General features: G+C 43.0%; 2 protein-coding genes across 5 annotated transcripts in view; one reads left to right on the top strand and one right to left on the bottom strand.

Moving 5' to 3' along the window:
• deptor (DEP domain containing MTOR-interacting protein) overlaps window positions 1-22,886 on the top strand; it is a 215,057-nt gene that overhangs the window by 88,285 nt on the left and 103,886 nt on the right. The gene's annotated exons all lie outside the window — the stretch shown is intronic.
• Window positions 7,306-22,886, bottom strand: part of dscc1 (DNA replication and sister chromatid cohesion 1) — a 45,476-nt gene continuing 29,895 nt past the window's right edge. The window contains exons 8-9 of one of the 2 annotated variants that reach the window (XM_048595497.1): window positions 17,783-17,931; window positions 7,306-8,828 (exon numbers count right to left, since the gene is read on the bottom strand). In XM_048595497.1, coding sequence (XP_048451454.1) covers window positions 8,723-8,828; window positions 17,783-17,931 — 255 coding nt within the window. In that variant the 3' untranslated portion in view covers window positions 7,306-8,722. The remainder of the gene's footprint in view (window positions 8,829-17,782; window positions 17,932-22,886) is intronic. The other variant, XM_048595498.1, reaches the window with a different exon arrangement.

Genomic DNA, 22,886 nt, shown 5'->3' with positions numbered 1-22,886 from the left:
CCGCTACCTTATACTATCATCCATATGCCTATCTAATAGCCGCTTAAATGCCCCTAATGAGGCTGACTTCTCTACCCTCTCCAGCAATGCATTCCACGCCCCTACCACTCTCCGAGTAAAGAATCTACCTCTGACGTCTCCCCGATATCTACCTCCTTTCACTTTAAAACTATGTCCCCTCATAAAAGCTACCTCCACCCTAGGAGAAAGTCTCTGGCTGTCTACTCTATCTATACCTCTGATCGTTTTGTACACCTCTATCAAGTCACCTCTCATCCTTCGTTGTTTTAAAGAGAAAAGCCCTAGCTGTCTCAACCTTTCCTCGTAAGACCTTCCCTCCATTCCAGGCAACATCCTGGTAAATCTCCTCTGCACCTTTTCCAACGGTTCCACATCTTTCCTGTAATGAGGTGACCAGAACTGGACACAATACTCCAGATGTGGCCGAACCAGGCTTTTGTATAGCTGGAGCATAACTTCACGGCTCTTGAACTCAATCCCTCTATTAATGAAAGCTAACACACCATACGCCTTCTTAACAACTCTATCCACCTGGGTGGCAGCTTTCAGGGAACTGTGAACATGAACCCCAAGATCCCTCTGCTCCTCCACACTGCCAAGAATCTTTCCGTTAACCCTGTATTCTGCTTTCAAGTTTGTCCTTCCAAAATGAATCACCTCACACTTTTCAGGGTTAAACTCCATCTGCCACTTCTCAGCCCAGCTCTGCATTCTATCAATGTCCCTTTGTAACCTAGAACAGCCCTCCGCACTGTCCACAACGTGATCCACCTTTATATTGTCCGTGAACTCACTAATCCACCTTTCCACTCCTTCATCCAAATCATTTAAAAAAATCACAAATAGAAGAGGATCCAGAACAGATCCTTGTAGTACACCACTCGTAACTGAGCACCATGTTGAATATTTTCCGTCCACTACGACCCTTTGTCTTCTAAGGGTCAGCCAATTCTGAATCTGAATCTGCCACATTTCCCCCTATCCCAGGCCTCCTTACCTTCTGCATGAGCCTACCACGGGGAACCTTATCAAATGCCTTACTTAAATCCATGTATACCACATCCACTGCTCCACCTTCATCCACGTTGTTGGTCACCTCTTCAAAGAATTCAATAAGGTTTGTGGCGCATGATCTACTCCTCACAAATCCATGCTGACTATCATGAATCAAACTGTGCCTTTCCAAGTGATCATAAATCCTGTCTCTCAGAGCCCTTTCCAATAATTTGCCCACCACTGACTTAAGACTAACTGGTCTGTAATTTCCGGGGTTATCCCTGTTCCCTTTTTTGAACAAGGGAATGATGTTTGCTTCTTTCCAATCTTCCGGCACTATACCCGTGGACAGTGAGGACGAAAAGATCATCGCCAAAGGCCCTGCGATCTTGTCCCTCGCTTCCCATAGAATCCTTGGATAAATCCCATCAGGCCCAGGGGACTTATCTATCTTCAAATTCCTCAGAATTCCTAGCACATCTTTGTTACTAACATCAACCTCCTCTAGCCTACCTGCCTGTTTCACAATGTCCTCCTGTACAACTAGGTCCCTCTCAGTTGTGAATACTGAAGAAAAGTATTCATTAAGGACCTCTCCTATCTCTTTAGACTCTGTGCACAAATTCCCTTTACAATCCTTCATCGGCCCTACCCTTTCTCTGGTCATTCTCTTGTTCTGCACATACGTGTAAAAAGCCTTGGAGTTTTCCTTGATCCTATCCGCCAAGGTTCTCTCATGCCCCCTTATTGCTGTCCTAAGCCCTTTCTTCAGCTCCTTCCTGGCTAACTTGTATCCCTCTAGAGCCTTTTCTGTTCCTCTTTTCCTAAACCTTACATAAGCCTCCTTCTTCCTCTTAATCAGTCGTTCGACCTCTCTCGAGAACCATGGCTCCCTCACTCGACTGCGTCTTCTCTGCCTGCTGGGGACAAACATATCGAGCACATGCAGTAGCATTCCTTAAACAATCTCCACATTTCTGTGGTTCTCTTCCTTGACAGCATCTGTTCCCAATTTATGTTACCCAGTTCTTGCCTAACTGAATTGTAATTACCCTTCCCCCAATTATGAACTTTACCCTGCCATATGTACCTATCCTTATCCATGACTATCGTGAAAGAAACAGAGTTACGATCACTACCGCCAAAATGCTCTCCTACCAACAGGTCTAACACTTGGCCCGGTTCGTTGCCAAGCACCAAATCCAAAGTGGCCTCTCCTCGTGTTGGTCTATCTACATACTGTGTCAGGAATCCTTCCTGAACGCACTGGACAAAATCTGCTCCATCTAAACTATTACAACTAAAATGTTTCCAATCAATATTTGGAAAGTTGAAGTCACGCATGACTACAACCCTGTGACTTCTGCACCTTTCCAGTATCTGCCTCCCAATCCGTTCCTCTACTTCTCTGCAACTATTAGGGGGTCTGTAAAAAACCCCCAACAAAGTGACTGCTCCTTTCTTGTTCCTGACCTCAACCCAAACTGACTCTGTAGACATATCATTCTCGAACTGCCTTTCAGTAGCTGCTATACTTGCCCTGACTAGCAATGCCACTCCCCCACCTCTTTTTCCACCCTCCCTATTTCTTTTAAAGCATCTAAGTACGGTACAGCAGTCAAAACAACTCTGAAACACAGGCACGCAATGTTGCATATTTGGTTTGAACAATAAACCAGAAGTTTGTAAAGCAAAAGAAATGAAGATAAAATTGAATAAATCAGATTATTTACTTATAACACAACTTTAGAGATGTTGAAGGCACAGTAAAATATAATCCCATTAACGCCAAAAACACTCCTTTACAGATGCCCAAAACACTAACCCATTAACAATACCCAAAAGTAACTCCTATACACTACACACAGTACAGGAATTAACCTCTTTCTCTAACACCTCATTCGGATTAATTTAACTGTGGTTTCAACTCACAGGCTGCTAACCACTGAGCCACTGTGCTCCCATAACCAAAGTGGACATCGTGGGCATTTATATAAATGATTTGGATGAGAATACAGAAGGCAGAGTTAGTAAGTTTGTAGACGACATCAAAATTGGTGGCATAGTAGACAGTGAAGAAGGTTTTCTAAGATTACAGAGCAATCTTGATCAAATGGGTAAATCGGCTGAAAAATGGCAGATGGAGTTCAATCTGGATAAACACGAGGTATTGCATTTTGGTACAACAAACAAGGGGTAGGGCTTAGGGCTTATACAATTAATGGTAGGGACTTGGGTAGTGTTGTAGAACAGAGGGACCTAGAGGTGCAGGTACATAATTCTTTGAAGTTTGCATCACATATAGACAGGATGGTTAAAAAGGCATTTGGCACGCTTGCCTTTATTGCTTAGTCCTTTGAGTACAGGAGTTGGGAAATCATGTTGTGATTCTACAGGACATTGGTGAGGCCTCTTCTGGAATACTATGTCCATTTCTGGTCGCCCAGTTATAGGAAGGATATTATCAAGGTGGAGGAGGTTCAGAAGAGATTTACCAGGATGTTGCCGGGTATGGAAGGTTTGAGTTATAAAGAAAGGCTGGATAGGCTGGGACTTTTTTCACTGGAGCATAGGAGGTTGAAAGTTGACCTGATAGAAGTTTATAAAATCATGAGAGGTATAGATAGAATTAATGGTAGTTGGTTTTTGCCCCCTAAGATGGGGGAATTTCAACACTGGGAATCAGATTTTTAAGGTGAGAGGAGAACAATTTAAAAAAGACAAGAGGCAAGTTTTTTTACACAGAGGGTGGTTCACCTGAGGAAGTGGTGGATGCGGGTACAATTATAATGTTTAAAAGACATTTGGATAGATACATGAATAGGAACAGTTTGGAGGGATATGGGCCAGGAGCAGGCAGGTGGGACTACTTTACTTTGGGATTATGTTCGGCATGGACTGGTTGGACCAAAAGGTCTGTTTCCGTGTTGTATGAATCTATGACTCTATGACACATTGTGGCAAGTCTGGAGTCACATATGACAGACTGGATAAGGACAAAATATGTCTTTTGCGGTAACAATATAGTTTCATGATCAACATCAAAGACATTAGCTTTTCAATTCCAGATTTATTTATTTAATTGAATTTATACTCCTCAACTGCTTTGCTACTAATTGTGTCTAGATCATTAGATCAAGCCTCTGGATTATTGTTCATTATGCTACTAAGTCAGATATTAATAAATTCAAAGCTCATATGCATAAGTCTGGTGAAAAATACATTTAGAACTTAATGCTTAGTTTCAAATCTGCCTGCTGTTATTGCCGACTTGTTCTGGAAATGGAACTCCACAGCATCAATTGAAACAGGTGGATATGTCATTCCAGCATGCACATCAGGCTATGACACTATAAGATCCTAATACAACTTCAGATTCCATAGTGCACAATGTGTTCCACACATCCTCCATCCATGAGGATGAGATACTGAGTAACGAGTGGTGCTTAAAAAGACCACTGTAGGCTATTTTAGAAATAGTCATGATAATTCATTTGTCATAGCCTAAGAAAAATTACATTGGCTCTCTTTTTGTGATCCTCTCTCCTTCAAGTGGCAACTGCCAGCTGAACACTACAAAGGAGCCATCAGATTTATAACTTTCCAATCAGGTTGTAACTGGGGCACAACTATTAAAGTAGCAGATGACATGGCCTGTTAATCACCAACTGAATGTCTACTATCTGCTGAAAATCAAAACCAAGTTAACAGATTTTAAGGGTGTTCACATCACAGTCATATGTTCAAAATGAGGCATCAGAAAATTAATGTAACTGAATCCAGGGGAGAAATTAATCTTTTCATTTTCCTTCTATTCTTCTTCTTGTTCATATGCCGTATTGATTATTAACCTTCTATATGCTTGTATAGACTCTTATTCTTCTTGCTGCCTGATGTGATCCTTGTGCTTCTCTCTGCCTGTCCCAAATTTAGTGCTCGTCTCTTTAAATACTGTTTTACTGTTAGCTTGTAAGCAGTCTTTTTAAATTTTGGATACCATGTTCCTTAATGAAATTTCATTGATGAAAACAATGACGTCTGATGACGAATGATTAATAAATATAACATGCTGATGATATTAATACAATTCAACTAATCTATAAAAAGACAAAAGTGCATGCAATGCATCATTCTACTTAACTTGCTCGGTGTTCAGAGTCTCTTTGTAATAAGATAATAGAATCCCCACAGTGTGGAAGCAGGCCATTCAGCCCATACTGACCCTTTGAAGAACATGTCACCCAGTCCCACCGCATAACCCTGCATTTCCCGATGTCTAACGCACCTAACCTACACATCCCTGAACACTACAATCCACATAACCCGTACATCTTTGCACTGTGGGCGGAATTCAGAGCAAACCCACACGGACACAGGGAGAACGTGCAAACTCCACAAAGACAGTTCTCCAAGAGTGGAATTTGAACCTGGGTCCTTGGTGCCGTGAGGCAGCAGTGCTAACCACTGAGCCACTCATGCTCACACAAGAAGATTTAGCAAGAAATCACTTGGTTAGGTTTGGAAAATGTCAGCACCTAATATGATTCAGCAATTTACATCCTACTTTAATCTACAGGAAATGTGCCTTCTTTAGTCAGATGTCAGACAGCCCTGACTCACAGGAGAAAAAAAGTGGATGCTTCACCAATCTATAAGTTACTGTTCTATTTTGAGCCATCTGAATTCTGCACACAATTTGCCAGCTTCTTTTTTAGGAGATGTCTGGCAGCCATTAGCTAAGTTTCCATCTATTTACGAAAAGTATCATTTGAAAGACTTTAAAAGCCATAATTTATAGTAAAAGTTTTATGTTGGAGTTCCATTGATTACCAATGTGAGTGCTGATTAGAGATATTAGGGCTTAACATTGCTATGTAATAATGAGAATAATACAAATTTTAAAATACAACCTATTAAACAAAAGCTTCAGTCCATCTTACACTGAAGATGTATCAATTTTATTGTCAAAAAACAACTAGAATGCATTAAATAGCTAATGATTGAACAGGAAGGTTCCTGATACAATTTCTGGACTATTCTCAGTTGGTTGTCCGACAATAACCCTTACTATCAGGAGGGGAACCCGCAGGTATTCATATTCCTAATCACTATACATCAAACTTGTGAGTAGGTAATCGTATTGGCTCTGAACCAGAACAGGATCAAGTCTTATTGTGGCTCTTTCCCAGATTCAAATAACCTGCCTTCATGCATCATAAAATCTCACAAATGCACAAGAACATTTGTGCAAGGCACCAAGGAATAGGATTCCAGCTCGAGCCATAGGAGAGAATTTGAAATGGGAGAAAAGAAAGATGAAGGGAAAGATTGTCCTTTGAATATATGGGTTGTCCCTGTGGTTTCTGCATATACTACCACTCACACTTGGGGCTTAAAGTTCCAATGGATGGAACTTGAATCATAGAATCCCTACAGTGTGGAAACAGGCCCTTTGGCCCAACATGTCTACACTGACCCTTGGAGCATCCCACCCAGACCCATCCCTCTGTAACCCACCTAATCTACACATCCCTGAACACTATAGGGCTATTTAGCATGACCAATTCACCCAACTTGTACATCTTTGGACTGTGGGAGGAAACTGGAGCACCTGGAAGAAACGCACGCAGACACAGGGAGAATGTGCAAACACCACACTCCAAGGGTGGAATCAAACCCAGATCCCTGGCGCTGTGAGGCAGCAGTGCTAACCATTGAGCCACCATGCCGTCCCACTTCTCTGCTTTCTGCCTGAAGGAACTATATGAAATGAATGGTCTGAAACTGCATTTAAAAAATACTTGGTTCTATGCTATAAATTTCAGTCATTTGGTGAAACTCGAGAGGACATAATAACTATTGTAGGTGGTGGAAAGGTTTTATATTGATGTAATGGTGATGAACTGAGAAAAAGAATGGAGCATATTGTTAAAGAAGAATCTTTACATGTAACCATGTGATAATTCACCCAACGATTGTTAAAACAGAATTGTTCTCAGGATCAGCATTTAATGCCCATGTTTTGTTGGCCTAACAAAGTAGGTCTTCTATCCAAACTACAAACAAAGAACAAGAGTAGGCTATTCAGCCCTTCGAGCCTACTCTGCAGTTTCATGGCTGATCTGATTTCAGCCTCAACTCTACACTCCTGCAAATCCCCAATAATCTTTCATCTCCTTGGCAATCAAGAATCTATCCAACTCTGCATCAATAATATTTAAAGATTTTGCATCCATTGCCTTTTGAGGAAGGGAATTCCAAGGAAAGAAAAAGAGGTTTCCACATCTCTTTTTTAAATGAGCACACCTTTATTTTTAATCTATGACCCTTAGGTCTAGATTCTCCCACAAGAGGAGACATCCTTTCAACATCCATCCGGTTAAGTCTCCTCAGAATCTTGTGTTTCGATTACGTCACCTCTAACTCTTCTAAAATCCAGGGGTGCAGGCCTACTGCAGTTCCTGTGATGACAAATCTCTCACAAATGATGTTAGGTAGAGTTTTCCAGGGCATCAACACAAAGAAGGAATGGCAGTATAAGCTAAATTGTACAAACTGAAGCCACCATTCTACAGACTACCTGTAGTCCAATACAGGTGTGCCCATCTAATGTTTCATTTGTGTGGTGTTAAGCTCAAACGTTGATATGCAGTGAATGACAGGTATTACATAACACTGCTAACTTGAGGCTTCTCAGTGAGGTGGCTGGAGAATTTTTTTTCGTATAATACCTGATCCTTGCTATGTTATTATACTGACAGTGTTGATAGTGGTTGGTCCAGTTAAGCTTCTTATCAATGTCAGACTCGGGGACGGGAGGACTTTCCTTTTCTAAATGTCTTTATCTTGCAGTCACATGGCACACAAATGGTAACTATGCAGTGAGGGCTGTTGGTGAATTCACTCACAAAGCCGTTGAACTGGTCATCTTTTCTGATTCACTGTCACTGCTTTTTTGCTTCAAATGACCTTGATGCGGTTACAATTTGAGAAAAATAGCTACGTAATATGTGCACATGTGAACGAGAAAAATACATGTGCATTTACCAAGGACACCTCAACTTACTGCATATTTTTCAGTTTTCCCAAGCCTAAATTCAACAATAATTTGGCTGACCATCACTTTTTGAAAAGACTCAGTCACATCAAAAAACATCAAATCAGTCGAACCACACCAGAGCAGTTACATATTTTCCTCTTAATACATAAGTCCAAGGTCTGGTGTAATCAGTGCTCCACTCTCAAATCATCATTCAGCACAATGCAACAGCATATGTGATCAGCTCATGTCAAATATTGTATTCACTTCACAATCAACATGAAGTCTATACAGAGTGAATGCACATGATTGTGCAAGACTGTAGAGTGCAAGAAAGGCTGAGATTTTTTCATCACAAATAACATGACTACAAATGCATTGAGACTTTAAAAGGAAAAGTAGAGCTAATGTATCTAGGTACAACATTTTACTACAAAAGTTTAAAGTAACAGCCTACTCTTTGACAGAACTAACAGCAGTGTCATTCCAGAAAATATATCCTTTATTTTTATTAACAAACCAAAAACATACCACTTGCATTCTGAAAAATACTTTCATGACAATTTCAAATCCACAAAAATGGGAGATGGAATGAGAGGCAAACATGCATTGTACATTTTTTAGGCAAACATTCTTCTGATGAATTTCAAGTTTTCAAATCCATCATTAGATTGGTCTTCTGGAGCTAAACACTTTCGTACCATTCTGCATCGATGAACGAGCATATTTTGTCAGTAAAGTTCCAACAGTCTGCTTTTCTCCACATAAACCCCTGTTAAAATGGGAGATTAATTAAATAGCTTGTAAGTTGTTTAAATACAAGGTCAGATATGTGAAATAATATTAACAGGTTTCTCAATAGCAAGCTTTTTCTGATAAAGTAAAACTAAAAAGAACTCTATTTATCCTTCAGTGGATGGGGACAAATACACGTGGAGCTTTAAAAAAATCCAAAAATGGAGGGCAAATTTAGGTGTAATGTTCATTCCAATATTTCTTCTCTGAATAAAATATAGTTTACAAATCTACCAAAGAGATATTGCTAATGTTTCATGTTTTTGGTATTCTGTGCAATTGGCAAATTTGGTTCTTAAGAGTCAGCTTCATTGATAGGAAGTCTGATGGCATCAGTGGGAAGTTTGTGCAACAATAGTGAAGCGATTCTTATTGTTAAATAAAGCCATGAGAGTGGTCAGGATTTGGTCATCGTTCTCGGCATGACTTCACTTCAATCATAACCAAAATTTGATGCTATGGAGCGATTATATTCATCTCATGAGTGACTAATTTGTCATTTGTATCTTTCCTTGTAACTGAATTGAAGAGGGTAATTCATTCTTAATTTGTTTCAGTCAGTGCAAATCTCAATGTGGAAAGAGAAGTCTTTTGAGAATGGGATTTTCTGGGTAAGTGGATACATGAAATGCTGCCTACAATGAACATCAACAATAATTCAAAGATGCTACTGGTGACTGATGGTATGCAGAAACACAACATAGAAAATAGGTAACTATTTTAAGTCATTAAGTGGAAGCCTCCCTCCAGGAAGGTTTTGTGAAAAGATTATTTCTGCCTGAATGAACAGACTCAGGAGTTGTTTAGTGTAACAGTTACTATCAAATAAAGATGTGCAACTTTCTGCAATTTTCTTAATATCCAGAGCTATGTCAAGCAGAGCGAAAAGGCTATTTGAAACTTTGCAACTTAAAGGGAAGTCAGGTAAGCTGCAACTGAAGTAAAGAATTTAAAACAGAATTTTTCTGTCCAATTATTAAGTGACAATTTGTATTTGTATGGTATCTTCCTAGCCTTTTAGAGATCCTCGTGTGCTTCACTATCACTTAGTTACTTTTGTAGTATAATTACTGTTGTTCACAAGTAAACAAGCAGAAACAATTTGTACATTAAAACAGCAACTTAGATATCTAATAGGAGCTACTCATATGTTTAAACATCAACTGATGCCATTTGTAGTATTCTATTCATTACCTGTGCAACATATACCACAAAGAGTTGGGTCCTTGAGATACTGATATCCTGACATTTATTGACAACATTGACTATACACAAGGCTACAAAATCACAGACTTACACGTCAACTGGATTATCTGCTTACTGATCAACACATAGTTGATTGAATATAATGTATGCATAAGAGAGTGAGTGACTGAAAGTGAAACATGTATCTTTATACCAGAACATCATGTTGTGATGTCAAGCATATCTTACAGGTTTAAGCCTGTCTGGTCTTGTTAGGGAGATGACTGGTGGTGGTTTAACGTCAGGGTCGCCATGCCTCATGTGACAGGAGTGGTTGAGAATGAAAGTCCTTCGTGTTAACCTCAGCCTGTGTGGAAAATTGAACTCATGCTGTTGGCATCACTTTGTATCGCAAACCGACCATCCAGCCAACTGGGGAACCATGTCAAAGAAACTTCCAAAGGTCAGGCCAGGGCAACAGAGTCCAAGACGTAACCATAAGCTTAATTAAGGTTTAGTTGACTTTAACAGACTTACCCACAGCTGCCAGGCAGATAGGCACTGCTGTGTAGGCCTCACCTCCAAATCATACACTCAGAAAACTCACATTGTTGTGATCAACAGCGGGAAGGTAAGCTGATGTTGGCTCATTTAGCCCTGTTAACTCAGCCAACTGAAAGAACTCCTTCTTAAACATACGGCTCAACAAAAACTATTTCTTATATTAAGACAGAGTCAGGACGCTGCTATATAATATTTGAAAAAAACAATTACAGCATAAGATAGCAAGCAGTGAACTCCATTCTTCCAGAATTTTTACCAGGCACTGAAAAAAAATCTTTGAAAGCTTTTCAAGGAGTACCTTGGATGAAGTTGAAAAACATAGAAAACAAGTGTCAAGGTGACTAACCAACCACCTCTTGAAATGGCTGACAGGATGTGAAAATACGAAATCACAAGCAACCCCGGTGATTAACAAAAAATGTTAAGTTGAAACCACAATGTCAATTAAAATTCTCAACTGATGTTATTTCACCATTTCTCCTCCAGCCTCACAACACTTCCCATGCTCCCTTTCTAATTCTGATTCTCTCTGCTTCTCTATTGGTGGCACTATCTTCCAATCACCCTGATTGTACCTGTCTCAGTTTCCTCACTACTTCTCCACCTCTGTAAACCTTCTTGAACCATCCTGAAACACATCTCTCCGATGAAGCCTTCAGTCACATCTCAACTCTCCAACAAAGTTTGATATTCACTGTTCTCAGTGAAGCACTTCAGAAAGTCTGTCTATGTTAAAAATGCTAGCTAAACGGAAGGTGTTGATAAGGTTCAGTGATTAAGAGTCATAGAGACAGACAACATGGAAACAGACCCTTCGGTCCAACTCATCCATGCTGACTAGATATCCTCAATTAATCTAGTCCCATTTTCCAGCATTTCGCCCATATCCCTCTAAACCCTTCCTATTCATATACCCATCCAAATGCCTTTTAAATGTTGTAATTATACCAGCCTCCACCACTTCCTCTGGCAGCTTGTTCCATACATGCACCACCCTCTGTATGAAAAAGTTGCCCCTTAGGTCCCTTTTAAATCATTCCCCTCTCACCTTAAACCTATGCCCTCTAGTTTTGGACGCCCCCACCCCAGGGAAAAGACCTTGGATATTTACCCTATCCATGTCCCTCATGATTTAACAAACCTCTATAAGATCAACCCTCAGCCTCCAACACTCCAGAGGAAATAGCCCCAGCCTATTCAGCCTCTCCCTATAGCTCAAACCCTCCAACCCTGGCAACATCCTTGTTAATCTCTTCTGAACACTTCCAAGTTTCACAACATCCTTCCTATAGGAGGGTGACCAGAATTGCACACAGGATTCCAAAAGTGGCCTAACCAACATCGTGAACAGCTGCAACTGACCTCCCAACTCCTATACTCATTGCACTGACCAATAAAGGCAAGCATTCCAAATGCCTTCTTCACTACCCCATCTACCTTCGACTTCATTTTCAAGGAACCATGAACCTTCACTCCAAGGCGTCTTTGTTCAGTAACAGTCCCCAGGAACTTAGCTTTAAGTGTATATTGTTTATATTCAATTAATTGCCAGGGGATGTAAAATCTTTTCAAGAAAAGATATGGTAAGTGCCTCTTTCTGTCGGCAAAATATTTAATTCCAAGAGGTTTTGTGACTCAGTGGGCAGCATCCCCAGATCTGAGACCAAAGGTTCAAGTCCTACTCCAGAATATATTGGCCTTGGGAGAAGTATTATGACTGCGGTTTAGTCGGTTGATAACCAGTAGGCTAATCCTTTCAATGCTTCCCCATTGTTCCTTAGAGGGAACTAAAGTATATGCAAAGAACTAACAAAAGTTTAATTCTACGTTGAATAACTTCTTCATTCCAGAACTAAAATTTATGGGAATTCTCTAATTCTCAGCCTGAGGAGGGCAGTGTCCATTGTGTTTTGTATCAAGAACAAAACCATCAGCATTGTATATATCAAGTAGCATCTCATAGATCTCAAACAGTATTGCTTATCTCGCTCAGCTTACTTCCTTCACATTTCAAGTATATATTATTACAACCCTGTTAGGCATCATTAATACCGAAAGAAAAATCCAAACACCTTATTTTAATCAATGGAACTGCATAAGATTTCACATTTCTAAATAAAATCAAACTTAATAAAGTCTTAAACAAAATAAATATAATTAACTTACAATGTGGTCTGTAACCGTGGATGCTTTGCATTCAGACTTATTTCTTACTTCCCCAAAGAATTCTTTAATGCCTTCTCAAATCTTAAGATTTATTTCTATCAGAACCATCCAAATGTGTGCCAGAATCCCCTGGAAACTATGTTGATTCCCCTCAGTTCCCGCTATTCTGAGGTAAGACTTTCATGACCCACCAACCACCCCCTCCCCCAAGCCCCCATGACTGTGGATGCCTCAGTCCCTTGTTCTAGTTGTTCAACTCAATAGTTCCAAGCTCATCTGTGGATGCTTTGTTTTGCTACTAAACTCAGTGAAGTCCACTGCAGATTTTTCCACTAGCTTTGGTCTAGGCAATCTTTCGGCTTCTCTTCCTTCAAGTGACCCAGACGGAGTATAGGCACAAATTGCATTCCACGCAGCAAATTATGAAGTTTGCTTTATTTCCCCCCACTTACAGCACAAGCCTACTAACTGTCAGTTACTTTGACTACCTCCTCCCAGTGAGCTGCTACCTGCAAACGCCATGCCTAAGCTGTAATTTCCTCTATTAGTTTACAAAAGATGGCAAATGGCTGGTTCCTAGTTCTTTATCTAAGTAAGCCCACTTTTTATGTGAAACAAGTTTTATGATCTTGCTTTTCTAGCTGTTAACTTCTTAAGTCAACATGGCTCCACCCTTTCAAGTGTAATTAACTCTAAGCCTTTTTAAAAATTGCACTAACTCGAGTTCTGCATCTACTATTTTCTCAACCAGACAGCCTATTTTCTACAACTGAAACTTTATTTCCAAAGAAAAGGTTATATTCTAAAGCATATAAACATGTTTGGCAGTGAGGTTGATGCTTGTGAGACAACAACATGCATGTGAAGTGTTTTAATGTACGGGACTATTGCACTGCAGTAACCACTTGATTCTGATTGAGCAGGAAACTTCCACTCTTACTATCTGCCACAGGCATATCACGAGGCTGCACAGATTGATAGTCAACATTTTGGCCATGTTACAAAACTCCTTCCGTGGCCATCAAATCCTGAACCCAGAGTTTCTGGCACAGAGGTAGGAACACTGCCACTGCACCATGAGACCTACGTGTAAGCTACGGACTACATATCTACAACAGTAAAGCCTGCTTTCTAGTGTTAGGCGTATTCAAAACATATTAAAGTAATTTCAGGGTTCCTGGTTCATTTCCTACTCATCCTAGGCTTGATCTCAATCGTCAGTCCAGCAAGAATACAGTAAGATTAGGGTGACTGGGAGTGAGAGCTTGGTGATATGTCAATGCTGTATTGAGTGATGTCAGCAGTTTATTGAGATCCTACAGAGTGAATTAAATTCACACCTTCTTATTAATTATTGAATTGGCCATGACCATTTATGACTGAATATAGCAGGGCTGTAGAGCTTTGATCTCTGATAGAATTGCTTAGCTCTATCCATAGACACTGATTCAACTGATTTGTAACGTGCGTGTAATCCTGTGTTGAGCTTTCAGGTCGGCACCTCATATGCAGGTACAGCTGGTGCTGCTCCTGGGTGTGAAAATTGGTGTTGGCAGGGCAGAAGAACAGTACTTTGGGTCTGAAGTTACTGTTGGCATGGAGTGTTAAAGTGAGAAGCTGGGCTTAGAGTCAAATGTTGAGAAGTGAATAACAGATGGGCCAAGTTTCTCTTCCATTGGACCTCAGAACATTGGAGCAAAGAGTTACACTTTGATTTAAAAAATGTTAGAGGGCAACAAAAGCAAAACGATCCAAAATTAGCAGATCATGGTTCCCAGGGAAATAGCGGTAAACCTGAGACAGGAGCAGTGAAAATAGGCAAGGTGTAAAGCAATTGTTATTGTCAGAAGAAATCTGTGAAATCAGATCACTCATCAAATTGTTCCAATAACTTTTGCAGATGACACGAAGATTGGTGGTAGAGTAGACAGTGAAGCAAGTTATCTGGGAATACAGCAAGATCTTGATCAACTGGGTCAGCAGGCTGAGAATTGACAGATAGAGTTTAATTTAGGTAAATACAAGGTGTTGCATTTTAGTGGGTCAAACCAGGGCAGGACTTACAGAGTCAGTGGCAGAGTCAATGACTAGGGAGTGTTATAGAACAAAGAGATCTAGGGGTACAGGTTTATAGATCCTTGAAAGTGGAGTTAAGATAGACAGGGTGGTGAAGAAAGCTTTCAGCATGCTTGCTTTCATCAGTCAGAGCACTGAGTATAGGAGTGAAGCTGGAAAAGCACAGCAGGTCAGACAACATCTCAGGAGCAGGAAAGTCAACATTTCAGGCTGAAACCTTTTGTGAGGACTGAGGAGGGGAGCCCAGATGTAAATAGAGGGGGGGGGGGGGGGGGGTGGTGCTGGGGAAAGGGTAGGTGAGATGGTGATAGGTGGATGCAGGTAGGGGGTTAATGTGATTGGTCAGTGGGAGGGGTGGTGCAGATAGAGTAAGTATGAAGATGGACAGGTTAGTTCAGGTCAGGAAGGTGAGGAGGAGGGGGAGGGATGGACATGGGATAAGCGTGGGGGTGGAGGGATTTTGAAGCTGATGAAGTCAATATTAAAGCTGTTGGGCTGTAAGCTCCCAAGGTGAAATACTAGATGTTGTTCCTCCAGTTTACATTTGGCCTCACTCTGACGGTGGAGGAGACCAAGGATGGACATGTCACCAGGGGAGTGGGAGGGGGAATTAAAATGGATGGCAACCGGAAGGTTGGGTTGGTTGGTGCGTGCAGACAGATGCTCCGTGAACCGGTCCCCAAGTCTGCGTTTGGTTTCCCCAATATAGAGGAGACCACATCGGGAGTAACGGATGCTATAGATCAGGTTGGATAAAGTGCAGATGAATGTCTGCTGGATCTGGAAGGATTGACTGTGGCCTTGGATGGAGGTGAGAGGGGAGGTGTAGGGGCAGGTGTAGCACCTCCTATGGTTGCAGGGAAAGGTACTGGGTGTGGGGGAGAAGGTGGTGGGGAGCGTAGAGCTGATGAGGGAGTCATGGAATGAATGGTGCCTGTGGAAAGTGGACCGTTCCACCTACCATTCCCCAGCCCCAAACCCTCCCTCTATTTACTTCTGACAAAGGGTTTCGGCCCAAAACGTTGACTTTCCTGCTCCTCGGATGCTGTCTGACCTGCTGTGCTTTTCCAGCTTCACATCTACTGACTCTGGATTCCAGCATTTGCAGTCCTTACTGTCTCCAAGTCATTGAGCACAGGAGTTGGGATGACTTGTTGCAGCTATACAAGATGTTGGTAAGGCCACATTTGGAGTTCTGTGTGCATTTCTGGTCGCCTCAACGTAGAAAAAGTGCAGAAAAGATTTACTAGAATGGACTGGAGGGTTTGAGTTATAAGGAGAGGTTGGATAGGCTGGGACTTCTTTCCCTGGAGCATAGGAAACTGAAGGGTGACCTTATAGAGTTTTATAAAATCAAGAGAGGCATTGATCAGGCAGATAGCTGAGAGCTTTTCCCATGACTGGGGAGTCTAAAACAAGAGGGCATAGGTTTAAGGTGAGAGAGGAGAGATACAAAAGGGTCCAGTGGAGCAATTTTTTCCACCCAGAGGGTGGTGAGTATCTGGAACAGGCTGCCAGAAGTAATGGTGGAGGAGTGTACAATTTTATCATTTAAGAAACATTTGGACAGGTACATGGATGGGATAGGTATGGACGGATATGGACCAGACGCACACAGATTAATTGTGAATGGCAAACTGGTACAAAAAGTGAAGTCACATGGTATCAGGGTGAGCTGGCAATATGGGCACAGAACTGGCTTAGTCGTAGGAGACAGAGGGTAGTGGTAGATGGATGCTTTTTGGAATGGAGGGCTGTAACTAATGGTGTTCCACAGGGATCAGTGCTGGGACCTCTGCTGTTTGTGATCTACGTAAATGATTTGGAGGAAAACATAGCTGGTCTAATTAGTAGGTTTGCGGAGAATACAAAGATTGGTGGAGTTGTGGATAGTGAGGAGGATTGTCAGAGGATACAGCGGGATATAGATCTGTTGGAGACATGGGCAGAAAAATAGCAGATGGAGTTTAATCCAGACAAATGTGAGGTGACGCATTTTGGAAGGTTAAGTACAGGTGACAATTATACACTGAATGGCAGAACCCTTCGGAAAATTGAAATGCAGAGGGATCTGGGTATGCAGGTCCACAGATCACTGAAGGTGGCAGCGCAGGTAGCTAAGGTAGTAAGAACGGCTTATAGCATGCTCGCCTTCATTGGAAGGAACACTGAATATAAGGATAGGCAAGTTATGCTGCAACTATATAGAACATTAGTTAGGCCACACTTAGAACACTGCATACAGTTCTGGTCACCACACTACCAGGAGGATGTGGATGCTTTGCAGAGGGTATAGAAAAGGTTTACCAGGATGTTGCTCGGTATGGGGGAATTTTAGCAATGAAGAAAGGTCAGATAGAATGGGTTTGTTTTCACGGGAATGCAGGAGGTTAAGGGACGACCTAATAGAAGTTTATCAGATTGTGAATGGCATGGGTAGAGTGGAAAGTATGAGGCTTTTTCCCACAGTAGAGGGGTAAATTACTAGGAGACATAGGCTCAAGGTGCGAGGGGCAAAGTTTAAAAGAGACAAGTTTTGGGTGGTGAGAGCCTGGAACATGTTGCCTGAGGAGGTGGTGGAAGCAGACACAATAGCAGCGTTCAAGAAACACTTAGGCAAATACACGAATAGGAAGGGAATAGAGGGATATGGATCTTGAAAGCAAGACTGTTTTAGTATGGAAGGGCAAAATGTGTCGGGGCAGGCTTGGAGGGCCGAAGGGCCTGTTCCTGCACTGTATTGTTCTTTGCTTTTTAGAACTTGGCAGCATGTACAAGTTGAGCCAAAGGGGCTGTTTCCATGCTTTAAACCTCTATGACGCTATGACTGTGACAGATAAGTTTGTTGTGTCCACCTTTTTTATGTCTTTAATACACAGAATTCAGTAACTCACAGCGAACAGCAACAGGCTGCACAAACTCAATTCTAAAGGTACCCACTGGATGTATGGAGCAATATCTTCCTCAGTCCATTTTGCTCTGATGCTAAATAGGCTGTTGAAACGTTCCTGTGTGTTCTCTGGCAGATCCTCGACATTTAATTGAAAAATCACTTGTGGTCTTGAATTTCTATCCACAAGAGCAACACCCTGTACAATAGAAAATTACAGAAAACACGGATTAAAGCACAAAATTTTGAAAGGAAATCTGGAAAAAACAACTGTTTAATTATCAAGTGAATGGTAAATGTCTAGTAACAAAACACAAATAACTTCGGAATAAAAACCAAAAGAACTGCGGATGCTGTAAATCAGGATCAAAAACAAAGTTGCTGGAAAAGCTCAGCAGGTCTGGCAGCATCTGTGAAGGAGAAAACAGAGTTAACATTTCGGGTCTGGTGACCCTTCCTCAGAACTGAAAGTGGCTGGGAAAACGTCAATTTATATGCAGAAAACAGGGAGGTGGATGGGGTAGGGAGTAAACATAGGATAGAGCCTGAAGAGAGAGAAAGACAGTTGAACAGACAAAGGAGTTGCTAACGTTCAGGCTGGGAGGGTGAATAGTTGTTAATGGGAACTGTTAGCGACTAACAGCAAGGGGTGTGTAATGGCAGGCTATGTGGTAACAAAGCCTGGTTTTGTGGGGTGGGGGGCTGGGACATGGGAGAGTTTAGGCCCCAAAATTATTGAACTCAATATTGAGTCCGGAGGGCTGCAGGGTCCCAAAGCGGAAAATGAGGTGTTGTTCCTCCAGCTTGCGTTGGGCTTCACTGGAACACTGTAACAAGCCAGAGACAGAGATGTTGGCCAGGGAGCAGGGTGGTGCATTGAAGTGGCAGGCAACAGGTAGTTCAGGGTCTTTTTTGCGAGTAGAACGTAGATGTTCTGCAAAGCAGTCGCCAAGTCTACGCTTTGTTTCCCCAATGTAGAGGAGACCACATTGTGAACGGCGAATGCAGTAGACTAGATTCTGGGAAGTGCAGGTGAAGTGTTGCTTCACCTGGAAGGTATGTTTGGGCCCTTGGATAGTGGGGAGGGAGCAGGTAAATGGGCAGGTGTTGCACCTTCGCCGGTTACAGGGGAAGGTGCCGTAGGGCCGTGGGGGGGTGTTGGGAGTGAAGGAAGTGTGGACCAGGGTGTCCCGGAGGGAACGGTCCCTGCGGAAGGCGGACAAGGGAGGGGAGGGGAATATGTGTCTGGTGGTGGCATCCTGCTGGAGGTGGCGGAAATGGTGTCTGATGATCTTCTGGATGTGGATGTTGGTGGGATGGTAGGTAAGGATAAGGGGAACCCTATCACTGAGGGAAGAGAAGGCGTGAGGGCGGAAGTGCGGGAGATGGGTCGGACCTGGTTGAGGGCCCTGTTGACAACGGAGCTGGGAAAACTTCGGTTGAGGAAGAAGGTGGACATTTCGGAGGCTCCCTTGTTGAAGTTGGCCTCATCTGAACATATCTGATGGAGACGGAGGAACTGAGAGAATGGGATGGAGTCTTTACAGGAAGTGGGGTGTGATGATGTATAGTCCAAGTAGCTGTGGGAGTCAGTGGGTTTGTAATGGATATTAGTGGCCAGTCTATCCCCAGAAATGGAAACAGAAATGTGAGGAAGGGAAGGGAGGAGTCAGAGATAGACCAGGTGAACGTGATGGCAGGTTGGAAATTGGAGGCGAAATTGATGAAGTTTTCCAATTCCAGACGAGGGAGGGAAGCAGCACCGACGATATCATCGATGTTTCGGAGAAAGAGTTGGGGGTGGGGGCTGGTATAGGACTAGAACAAGGAATGTTCCACATACCCCACGAAGAGACAGGCATAACTAGGGCCCATGCGGGTACCCATGGCAACCCCTCTCACCTGAAGAAAATGAGAGGAGTTGAAAGAGAAGTTGTTGAGGAGGAGGAGGGTGATGGTGGGTGGGGATGGTTCAGGTCTTTGCTCCAGGAAGAAGCGGAGAGCCCTAAGACCTCCTGGTGGGGAATGGATGTGTAAAGGGATTGTACATCCATCGTAAAGAGGAGGTGGCTGGAGCCGGTAAACTGGAAGTTTTGAAACCGGTGTAAGGCGTCAGATGAATCATGGATGTACGCTCCTCTGATGCTGTTTGGCCTGCTGTGCTCATCCAGCTCTACACCTTGTATGTGGGTAGGGACTGGACCACGGGGGCGATGACTGAGTCAAGGTAGGAAGAGATGAGTTCTGTGGGGCAGGAGCAGGCTGAAACAATGGGTCTGCCCGGACAGTACTGTTTGTGGATTTTTGGCAAGAGGTAGAAATGAGCTGTGCGGGGTTGGGGAACTATTAGCTTGGAAGCGGAGGTGGGGGAGATCGCCGGATGAAATGAGATCCGTAACCGTAGTGGATATAATGAGGGGTAGGTAGGAGGAGGTATCCGAGAGCTGGCGCTCAGCCTCTGCAAGGTGGAGGTCAGTACGCCAGACTACAACAGCACCACCCTTATCGGCAGGCTTGATGACAAAGTCAGGGTTAGATCTGAGTGCACGGAGTGCAGTCAGTTCAGAGGGAGATAGGTTGGATTTGTTGAGAGGGGCAGTGAAATTGAGGCGATTAATGTCACGTCGACAGTTCTCAATGAAAACTTTCAATGAAAACAATGAAGACCTGAACCATCCCCACCCCATCACCACCCTCCTCCTCCTCAACAACTTCTCTTTCAACTCCTCTCATTTTCTTCAGGTAAGAGGGGTTGCCATGGGTACCCGCATGGGCCCTAGTTATGCCTGTCACTTCGTCGGGTATGTGGAACATTCCCTGTTCCAGTCCTATTCCAGCCCCCACCCACAACTCTTTCTCCGAACCTTGATGATATCGTCGGTGCTGCTTCCCTCTCTCGTCTGGAATTGGAAAACTTCATCAATTTCGCCTCCAATTTCCACCATGCCCTCAATTTCACCTGGTCTATCTCTGACTCCTCCCTTCCCTTCCTTGACATTTCTGTTTCCATTTCTGGGGATAGACTGGCCACTATATCCATTACAAACCCACTGACTCCCACAGCTACTTGGACTATACATCATCACACCCCACTTCCTGTAAAGACTCCATCCTATTCTCTCAGTTCCTCCGTCTCCGTCGCATACGTTCAGATGAGGCCAACTTCGACAAGGGAGCCTCCGAAATGTCCACTTTCTTCCTCAACCGAGGTTTCCCCAGCTCCGTTGTCGACAGGGCCCTCAACCAGGTCCGACCCATCTCCCGCACTTCCGCCCTCACCCATTTCTCTTCCGTCCCGCAACAGCGATAGGGTTCCCCTTATCCTTACCTACCATCCCACCAGCATCCACATCCAGAAGATCATCAGACACCATTTCCGCCACCGCCAGCAGGATGCCACCACCAGACACATATTCCCCTCCCCTCCCTTGCCCGCCTTCCGCAGGGACCGTTCCCTCCGGGACACCCTGGTCCACACTTACTTCACCCCCAACGCCCCCCACAGCCCTACGGCACCTTCCCCTGTAACCGGCGAAGGTGCAACACCTGCCCATTTACCTGCTCCCTCCCCACTATCCAAGGGCCCAAACATACCTTCCAGGTGAAGCAACACTTCACCTGCACTTCCCAGAATCTAGTCTACTGCATTCGCCGTTCACAATGTGGTCTCCTCTACATTGGGGAAACAAAGCGTAGACTTGGCGACTGCTTTGCAGAACATCTACGTTCTACTCGCAAAAAAGACCCTGAACTACCTGTTGCCTGCCACTTCAATGCACCACCCTGCTCTCTTGGGCTTGCTACAGTGTTCCAGTGAAGCCCAATGCAAGCTGGAGGAACAACACCTCATTTTCTGCTTGGGGACCCTACAGCCCTCCGGACTCAATATTGAGTTCAATAATTTTAGGGCCTAAACTCTCTCATGTCCCAGCCCCCCACCCCACACACCAGGCCTTGTTACCACATAGCCTGCCACTACACACCTCCTGTTGTTAGTCACTAACAGTCCCCATTAACAACTATTCACCCTCCCAGCCTGATCGTTAGCAACTCCTTTGTCTGTCCAACTGTCTTTCTCTCTCTTCGGGCTCTATCCTATCATTTACTCCCTCGTCCACCCACCTCCCTATTTTCTGAATATAAACTGACGTTTTCCCAGCCACTATCAATTCTGAGGAGGGGTCACCGGACCCGAAACGTTAACTCTGCTTTCTCCTTCACAAATAACTTCGGTTTAAGTTCACTGGCTTGAATGAAACCAATTTACTACACTCCCATACTTGGCCAGGGTGATGAAATAAGCCAAGGTTTCCACTCTAATGATCATCTTGCTTGAAGTGCATGCGCTCAATTGTTATACCACAGCAGCGTGAATTCTGGGTACATTTGAAGAATTAGATTTGGGTGAATTTCTTTGAAGATGCTGTGCCACTGCAAATATTTCAGTATGCAATCAAGACTTCAGTAGAGAAGAAGAAGGGGAAAAGCAACATAAAATAGGCATGAAAAGTCCCTTTTCTTTTTTATTGACTTCTTTCTATTTTTATTTGACGCAAAAGTTGTTTTACAAGTGCTCCAAATTCCTGATTTTTACCAAAATTTGGCTTTGAATATTTTATACACTGTGGTACAAGAAACACTGCTTCAAAAATAGTAATACAACTGTGTAGAGATAGTAGGAACTGCCACTGCTGGAGAATCTGAGTTAACAAGGTGTAGAGCTGGATGAACACAGCAGAAGAAGGGTCCAGACCCGAAACGTCAGCTTTCCTGCTCCTCTGAAGCTGCTTGGTTTGCTGTGTTCATCCAGCTCTATACCTTGTTATCCTAATACAACTGCATAGCCATTTTCTATTTACTGTTCACTAGTAAATTAACTGGACAAAAAATGCCAGCATTATAGAGTATACATAGCAATTGCAAACAAACAAATATGTCAACCCAGAGGACTCAATCTAGAACAGGAGCTGGTACTGCCTCTGTTGAGGAGTTGCTGGTTTTGCTGTGATCCAGTAATTTCTATGATGTCTGGGAAGATAGCTAGCATTGTGCTTGCTAAGGTTCAAAACAATGAACACCTTCTCCCTTTGCTTAATTATTTCTTACTTTGTCTGAGAGCTACACATATACACAGATCCATTCTGCAAACTAGTG

Source organism: Rhincodon typus, chromosome 4 (assembly GCF_021869965.1).
Source record: "Rhincodon typus isolate 14 chromosome 4, sRhiTyp1.1, whole genome shotgun sequence".
In the NCBI taxonomy this organism is placed as follows: Eukaryota; Metazoa; Chordata; class Chondrichthyes; order Orectolobiformes; family Rhincodontidae; genus Rhincodon; species Rhincodon typus.
The sequence above is the reverse complement of the archived record's forward strand: the minus strand, read 5'-3'. Positions and strand labels throughout refer to the sequence as shown.